This window comes from Macrosteles quadrilineatus, unplaced genomic scaffold (assembly GCF_028750875.1).
Source record: "Macrosteles quadrilineatus isolate MER2022 unplaced genomic scaffold, UCM_ALF_1.0 Scaffold_8__2_contigs__length_117827958, whole genome shotgun sequence".
Lineage (NCBI taxonomy): Eukaryota > Metazoa > Arthropoda > Insecta > Hemiptera > Cicadellidae > Macrosteles > Macrosteles quadrilineatus.
In genome coordinates, this window is record NW_026542601.1 from 60,758,922 (window position 1) to 60,768,132 (window position 9,211).

At 34.7% G+C, this 9,211-nt stretch overlaps 1 protein-coding gene and 1 long non-coding RNA gene across 4 annotated transcripts; one reads left to right on the top strand and one right to left on the bottom strand.

Annotated features, from left to right (window-relative positions):
* Positions 1 to 553: 553 nt before the first annotated feature.
* On the bottom strand, positions 554 to 4,534 carry LOC129000779 (uncharacterized). 3 transcript variants are annotated; one of them, XR_008491356.1, is made up of 3 exons: positions 4,385 to 4,534; positions 1,739 to 1,874; positions 554 to 772 (listed from the first exon to the last, which is right to left on the bottom strand). It is a non-coding gene; the product is annotated as an uncharacterized LOC129000779 (long non-coding RNA). The 3 variants fall into 3 exon arrangements; XR_008491358.1 differs by having other exon boundaries at positions 4,335 to 4,534; XR_008491357.1 differs by lacking the exon at positions 4,385 to 4,534 and adding an exon at positions 4,153 to 4,328.
* A 917-nt stretch (positions 4,535 to 5,451) lies between these two features.
* On the top strand, positions 5,452 to 8,718 carry LOC129000778 (uncharacterized). The gene is made up of 2 exons (XM_054427773.1): positions 5,452 to 6,155; positions 7,633 to 8,718. The coding sequence occupies exons 1-2, from the start codon at positions 5,767 to 5,769 to the stop codon at positions 7,634 to 7,636; spliced, it is 393 nt and encodes a 130-aa protein (XP_054283748.1). The 5' UTR covers positions 5,452 to 5,766; the 3' UTR covers positions 7,637 to 8,718.
* The last annotated feature ends 493 nt before the right edge of the window (positions 8,719 to 9,211 follow it).

Sequence of the window (9,211 nt, forward strand, 5' to 3'; positions counted from 1 at the left end):
CACACTTTACCTTCCCTGTATCTTATAACGCTATATCAGCAAACATAAATATTTTAAAACAAGAGAACAAATCTTACATTGAAATGGGTGATGAGTATACTACACTTTTCAGTACCTACCGAGCTTACAAGGCAATTAAATATTTTTTAAAGATTTTATTGATGGAAAGACTTATTTCAAATAATTATATTCCCACTTGGTGTGAACAATTTAAGTTTTGTTGACTGATAGGCCTACTATGATTAGTGCACTTTATAATCAAGCTTCAACTTTGTACTTGACTGTTTGGTAATTTATAATAGAATATATATAAAAGATAAATAAAATAAATAATTAAGATGTTTTTGTAAATAATTTAAATTATATATAGTTAACACAAAACGATAAGAGAGTATTTTAGTATTTGTTTTGATAAAAGAAGTAAAATATCAATAGGGTTATCACAATCGAGAGGGCTCACAATTAATTATTTAGTTTTTATTATTATATAAAATAGTTTTTCTATCATTTGTGTTCACTTATTTACATTGAGGACAAGAACACAAGAATGCAATACAAGAATACAAGAGTACTTTATTTTACAATTTTTAAGATTGAAAAAGGCATCAATACAATATGTTATCGATTAAAAATCTTTGTTGATTGGAGTAGTTGCAGTAGAAAGATGATTTAACTTGTAACGTAGTCACTCTAGTTGCTGCCAAGACAAATATTCATCAATGCTGTAGAAAGGTCTAAGTAACAGCACCTGTGATGTTCCTTCTTCAGTCTTCTAGAACAGAGAATGTTTACATGTTATTAAAATAAGGAGGCTCGTGTAGGATGAATGAACAATTCTCCTCGGCTAGACTGCAATGTTAAAACTTTAAAGTGTCTATTTGGGTTGAATGGAGCATGTTCTCGAGAAATTAACATTTGCAGACAAACTAATGCTAAAATTCATTGAACATCCACAACATTTTATTCACTTGTATTTAAGTACGAGTTAGATAGCAGTTTTCTAAATTAACATAATTTAATTAAAATGTCCCTTTTGACCAGATTTATTTCTACCTCAAATCATGGTTCTCTCAGTAATTAACAGATCAACTTCACTTTTTTATGAACAAAGACAGCTTATGGTTTACAAAAAATATAACCCATACCTATTTTAAAATCAAGACTAATGCAGGTTTTTTTTTAGCAATAGCAATGGTTTATCTGTATTAGGCTTAAGCCTAATTTTGATTTTAAATAGTGCCGCAGATGCTTTTATTTATGATCACATTACCTTAATCAAATACCTATATTTGCATGAAATTGGTTAAAGCTTATATGCCTATTCTACCAATGTTGCTGTCCCGTTATATTTTATCTTCCAACTAAATTAATTCTCAATTTTTTCCCACATTAAAATACTATAATGCAGTGGGCGGTTCCAAGGGGTGGAGGGCTGTAGGAGCAAGAGCCCTCCCCATTAGAATCTGACTCTGGAAATATAAGTTTAAACATAAATTTTGTCATAAATAGGTGACAGAAGTTTTGGAACACAGTCCGAGACGTAAAAACAGTTTTAAAAATAGCAGATTTTCCTAAGGTGAACCCCTGAAACCCCCTCCTAGTGTTAATCACCCCTGTTAGCCCTTCACAACGTTCTAATCTAGAACCACCACTAATATGACAACCCTACATGGGATCAGAGGCTGTATAGAAAATGTTACTACTATAAATTAACAATTTGAACAAATAAATGTCTTACCTGTTCACCGCTGGATTTATTTATTACGTAATAGAGAGATCTGTGACCACACTCCAATGCATTTTACGAATGTTGGTTAGAGGTACGCAAACTTGAAATCTGACTAGGCCTAGAGTCGGTTGATTAGGGTATGAACCTGCAAAAACATTAAAAAGCTTATAGTTAATCAATTTTAAAACATCAATCTACAATTCCAAAGAGAATAGCTAAGATATTATCCATGGAATAACTTATTACATAATATAGCCTAAACTATCGAATAAACTTAAAATATAGTAGAGATGGGCGTTATTTAACGTAACAGGGTAAATAACACTGTTAATAAATTGTAACCTGTTATCAAGATAACACGTTACTCAGAATACCCTGTTATTTTTGTAACGCTGCGCTCATTGGCTTATGAATTGATCTCCTGTACCGGTTCCGTCAGGATCAAAGTCCTGAAAGCAACAAAAAGTCTTTAAAATAATAAAATATGAGAAAACGTTCCATTCCAGCCGGAATTTAACGTACACGAGAACTGTACATGTGGCAACATTAACACCAACAATAATTATGGAAAAACTGGAACGAAACGTCCAGCTAGGTAACACCCATGCTAGAATTAAGTTACAGTATATCCGGGCCGAAACGAACGAACACGGCCAGTAACATGGTAGAGCAATAACACCCAGTGAGAATTTCGTTACATTACGGCCAAACTGGAACGAATAAACCACCCGCAGAGAGTACCGCCAAGCTGGAATAATAACGTTACAGCCCAGCCGGGCCAGAACGAACATACGGCCAGTAACAGGGTAGAGCAATAACACCCAGCGAGAATTTCGTTACATGCCCGCCGAGCTGGGGCAGGAATGTCACGGTGTGGTGGGGGAGGAACGGACCGGTAACAGGTTACAAAATTAACAGGTTACTCAAGTTGTAATGGAACGGTGTAACGCGTTTCTCAAAAGTAACGGTAATTCCCATCTCTAAAATATAGTAAGTTTAATCAATAGCCTATTTAAGTTATGTAGGCCTATAAGTTATTGATTTTCAATATTGATTTGATGTTAACTTATGAGGATTCTCAAGTAGATTATCGCCATTGACTATAATATATAAGTTAGGCCCTACCTAGGTAACTTGTATGTAGTAGGTATATATAACTTAGTCAATATTATCGCCCACCAATCTATAACAGTGTGCTGTATCTTTAAAATTAACTTAACTTAGGTTAAGTAGCTAACAAAACTTACAAAAAAGGATACGATTACAAATTGAGGTCCAAGTGTAAATTTATTTGTTTAAAAACAATTACTAGATATAGCATACTTATCAACTCTTGTGTGTATACAATTTGAATTTACTTACAGTAGGCCTTGTTTGTAATTATCTAAAACTAACGTAGGGCCTACCGGTAACTTGAACTAAGCCAAAGCGAAATGTTAGGGTAGGCCTACTTTGGTATTATCCGGAGGCCAATTATTTTAGAGAGATTTTTTACTGGAGAGTCCAAAAATAACTACATAGGCTACTGTAATAGGAAAAAACCTGCTTTAATTGACTGACTGTCCAAATTTGACATGATTACAATTAGCGGCCTTTGAGTTCTGTCTCCCAGAAAAAAAGGCAGCGATGTTGGCGAGGATTGAGTTGAATGCGTCGCTGCCGCTATACTCCGCCAAGTAGGTATGCAGCACGCTGCGGCGGTCATGATATGTTGGATTATCATAAATATGTTTATAAAACTTTCCTCGTTTCGTTATGAATTGAACTATACCAAATGAGTCTTACTTTTGCCCGCCAAATACCCCAGATACAGGTGGTAACAAGTGATGAATGCTCCGGTCAATGACCTGGCTAAGTACTTGAGGGGATATGGCGTGCAAAAGTAATTTATGACTCATCTGGTATTGTAAGATTCATAAAGAAATTAGGAAAGTCCTGCAAACAAACATATTTGTGAAAACCAAACCTAACATAAGTAACTGCGCTGTGTAAGGGTGGCCTCCGGATAATACCAAAGTAAGTTACCCAACTTAACCGCCACAGCACGTGTTAACGAGTCTTTTTGAAAAGCATAAATAACTTAAATAAATAAGTTATTCAAGTTATATCAAGTGAAAACTTCGACTGATAGGCCTACGATAGAAATATTAAACTGAATTTCCATCTGATAGTAAGTTAAGTTAGGCCTAGGCTATAAGTTAGGTTCTCTACAGACTTGTAGGCTAGGCCTACCTATCGATTCAATCGCTCTGACAACTGCAAAAATTGCAACTAAGCAGCATCTTAGGAAACGACTTAAGTTAAGTTAAGCTTTCATAACTTTAATGTTCTTAAGAAACCGATTAAATCTTACTGATAATCCTAAAAATGTTTTCAAACTTCATCAAGTCCCTACGTTAACCTTATTAGGTACAATTACTTACCTTACCGCCACTCCTCAGAATCTTCTGATTAATACTTTCAAGGCTTAGAGGTTAATAATCTAAGTTAATCTATTTAATTTTAGTCAATTATCAAATCAAGGAGACAATAACATGAATGGATTTATTAGGTAACTTAATAGCCACGAATACTTAAAGTATTCGTGGTAATAACATATTTCTACCTGTACTTCTCGTGGAAAGAGCATATCAGTTTGATGCCAGACAAACATACCTAATTGGTCAAATTCTTCCTTTAACCTTACATAGCCCGAAATCTCCTTGGCGTATAACAATTTAAATCTGTTATATGTGTGTTGCACAAGTTTCCATCTCTTTTAAAGTTAATTCCATTTTAAAATCTAATTTACGTGTATCGTGTACCTGGCCAGTGGCCACCTCCAACAACTATAAACTAACTAAGTCACACAAAAATGACAATGTCAACAATAACAACATAACACGTAAACGTAAACAAACATAGGGATAGGATACGATACGAGACGAGATACGATGATTCCGTCGTCATAGAACCGATTCGACTTCAGTATCGCAGAAATATCGCAGAGTCACGATAGATCGATTCAATCGTATTCTGTCCGAGTATCGTAGTGAACCCTAGGCTATCCACGATTGAGTAGATGATTTGAGTCCGATTGAAATTTAAAACTCAATACTCACAGACTCAGATCCAACAACAAACTCGAATCCGATTTTCCGATATCGATCGATAGTGTACACAATTCAATATCGATAGTGTAATTGCAGACTCTCGATAGATCGATTCAATCGTATTCTGTCCGAGTATCGTAGTGAACCCTAGGCTATCCACGATTGAGTAGATGATTTGAGTCCGATTGAAATTTAAAACTCAATACTCACAGACTCAGATCCAACAACAAACTCGAATCCGATTTTCCGATATCGATCGATAGTGTACACAATTCAATATCGATAGTGTAATTGCAGACTCTCGATAGATCGATTCAATCGTATTCTGTCCGAGTATCGTAGTGAACCCTAGGCTATCCACGATTGAGTAGATGATTTGAGTCCGATTGAAATTTAAAACTCAATACTCACAGACTCAGATCCAACAACAAACTCGAATCCGATTTTCCGATATCGATCGATAGTGTACACAATTCAATATCGATAGTGTAATTGCAGACTCTCGATAGATCGATTCAATCGTATTCTGTCCGAGTATCGTAGTGAACCCTAGGCTATCCGACAAAGTCGAAGTCAAACTCAAAATAAAACTGGTAAATCAAAATAAACAAAACATGAGAACTCAGAAGAACTATCAGCAGCCGACAACCTTCCTTATAACAGTAACAGTACTGCATTAGATTCTTGGCATTAAAGTTTAAGTGACAGTGGTTGATAATATTTGATAATATGCTACTATTATACCACTCTTTTACATAAAGAATAAGAAAACGCTCCAAAATCTTTATTTTGCTCTGTTAGTTTATTTGGTTATGTTGTGTAAAGTGTAATCTAGGCCTAGTATGTTGTAACAAATTTTGTGTTTGATTCGGAGCATATTTTGATGCCAATGTCCGCTTCGTAAATTATGAACAAGAGCCTGAATAACAATTAATTCATACAAATATGCCTTTAGGATACTACAGCAAGTACGTTACTCAGAGAGGTGCCCTCAAGTCTTGCATGCTTTTCCTTTTCCACTTGGCTTGGAAAAGTAGGATTAAACTACCAATACTAATTGCCATTGGATTCATGGTGTTGGATATTAGGATGCAGCTAGAGATTAATTTCAACATGGGCAGAGGAAGAGACGATGTACCAGATGACCCAGAAAATGTATATGAAGGCGTTGAGGATATTGACACACCTTCTGAAATGTCAGGCACAGAAGTGAGTGAAACAGAATCATTCTCAACCGAGCCTTCCTCAGACATGGAAGAGGATGAAAAGGAGAAGTGCAGTGATGGTTTTTGTTGCCCTGATGATAATGATGGTGAAGATAAGCCACTCTTAGGGTAGGTAAGTTAAATGGTTCCGTTCTTGAAATTTAATTTTTAATATAGGCTATATCTAGGCCAACACATTAGCTGCAGGTGGCTCAGTACTGACCCACACTGCAGTGCCAAAATCTTTAAAATCTGTTGCTCATTGCGAGCCTAGCGTCAGTCAAAGGCAGACCTAACTTATACCGCATTACTTAGCATAGACTTGCTTTTTATTGTGGTGTAGGCTACGGGACATCTGCCATTTGATGGACCGCAGCGAATGTGTTAACTTAGGCATCAGGTTAGATTTTTACTTAACTTAATAAAGTTAGCTAAATTCAGACACTTTTACTTTTTTTAACACGTTTGCTACTGATGTGTTGAACAAATTCCTTCACCACAGACCAGCGTCAACCATGGTTGACAAAAGGGTAAGAATTTACGACCCACACGTCACCCTAAACTAGGTGTTAAATTCTGTAAAATGTGTAGGTTGTAAAATTAAGTTTTGGATGATAATAATGAGGGGGAAAGTGAATAGGCCTACCAAACCAAAAAACTTACTGTTAAACTTATATAACCAAACGTGACGTACCGGTAACACAAAGTCGTCCAAAACATCAAAATAAACCTTTTTACACACCTCAGGAATAATAAATCAACTATGGTAATAAATTACTAAATTAACAACAATTAAAGGCTACCGTACTCAAGCAATGATTGCTCAGGAGGGTACAACTGCCCGGCAGCATTGAAGAATTAGTGCACCTCTGCTCCTGCGGTGAATACTGTTGTTTAAACTGGTACTGGGTTAAATACCCGAGGAAATGCTCCTTCAAAATATTATAGCGAGGGATTTTTACCTGAACCTCCCCTCCAAATACCTACGTCCTATATTATTTTTGTATAAGCACCAATCTCCGGGTTGACGAAAATTCAGCGAGTGGTTTACCTGATTACCTCCCTCTTCACCAAGACTAGCTTTGCCGGATAGGTTTTGTCATACATGGTTGACGGTAAGGTGCCTAAACCCCTCCTGGGATGAGCAATCATAGGCTTTCCAGCAGTCACTGAAGTTGGTAGTGCCAGGAAGGATCCACTCTCAAATCAATGCCAGCAATGTTGTAGAGTCCCTCGATTCTAACTGCCTGCTAAGTTTGTTTGACCACCAAAAAGATATCTCTGTATATTTACTTAGAAAAATATTAGATGTGGGCTTTTTATTCACCCTGTTTAGAATGTGTTCAATTTTAACTGGTGTCCAATGGAAGTACTCACAGAGCTTTTATTTGTTAGGCTACATTACCAAACACAATTGTATACCCTTCTTTTATTTAAAAGGAGTTTTTTCATATAGGCCTAATCATATGTTGATTGAAAGTGTTGATTTCAGCTTCATCAGTTTAATCTATAAATTATTTTGTCTCTTTCTTAGCATTTGCATCATTATGTCCAAAATTTATTTTTAGGATAGTTATTTGCTATTATTGGTGTTTTTATGTTTCAGATAAGAGTGAGAGCAACATCAGGAGTTAAAATGAACAATTGTAAGCCATTTATATATATATGGGATGTTAGTGATTTCACTTGATACTAAAAAGTAGGCATGTTTAACTTGTATACTTAGGTACTTCGTAACTTGCCAAATTATACTAGCTAATCAAGAAGGAAACGAAAAGAGATTAATTTTTCTATTTAAATTCAAATTAAAGATATCTAAACATCTAATATCTCAATTAGTTGTGTACTCCATTTTGGTAAAATTAATATGTAAATATTGTGGTGAAATTATTACTGTATTTAGGCTTAACTTACTTTACGACAAAAAAGAAGTAAAAACTAGTCTTGAAAGAACCAATATTTCCTCAACAAGTTATTGATTTGAGCTCTTGCTGTTCTCTACAATCAAGTTGTGCAAGGGCTGTTTTCTAAGGACAGGGGCTTCTGGTTATAGCCTACGTATACCTAATAGTAATGATGAGGTACAGTAATTTTGTCAATATTAAAAGTCTATTAAAATTCAAAAAGTTTATAGTTCAATCACTGCTTAAACCGGACATATTTATAAAACTCCGCCGCAGCAAACATATGTATAATATTAATATTATATATATTATGAATATGTATAATATATAAATTATATAATATATGTACAATATTATATATATGTATATTATATATTAATAGGCAAGCATGTTTCTTTAAAACATTTTCTCAGCTCGTGTAAGTTACATCGCAGGGAATACGCATAGGCCTATCGTTAAAAAGATATTTTCCTGTAGATGGGCAGAATCCCTTTAAAAATTAAAATAGGATCAAAAATAAATCGTTTCCGGGTCCAGGTCTTACCATGAGATCTAATGTAATAGCTATTCCCTATTTGGGAAATTTGTGAAATAATAAAAAAAAGGTCAGTCTAATTTACTGAAGCTTTCAAGTGAAAACAGTTGTAACATTTTTGTTATATTTCTTGAGTTGCCTACTGTAGGCATAACTTGTGTATATAATACTGTATTTTCACTATCCAATTTATTGTTGTGATAGTAGCCTAGGCTTAAAGCAACTTTGTATTAATTTAGTAATACTGAATAATTTGGGGTTTTGAGTAATAATTTTAATAAATATTTGTAGGTAATATTGTATTTTTATTTCATTCACCTAAACCATACATTGTGTTTTAGTTTTGTAGTACATTTAAACTGCAGTTGAGCATTTTTTAAAGTCGTAAAGAAATCTTAAAACGTTTGGTCTCATTAGGGAAAAGCCAGTTTTACTAACCACATTCTCATAAGCATATACAGGGTGTCTCACGATAGGTGTCTCAAATTGATTACGGAAAAACGGCTTAACGTACAAGGGTCGAATAAAATTATTTCCCTCTAAATCAACCCCAAGGAATAACGTAAAAATATTTTTAACTTTTTCCCAATACAGCGTGTGGCGAAAACTGAGGGTCACTAGTTAAAATCTCGGAATTTTCAAATGTAGGCCTAAACATATGTCATGTTATACATCATTTTAAAGGTATTTGATAGACAAACATTTTGGCAAAAACAGAAATCAATTATCTTTTTCCGTTTCAAAAT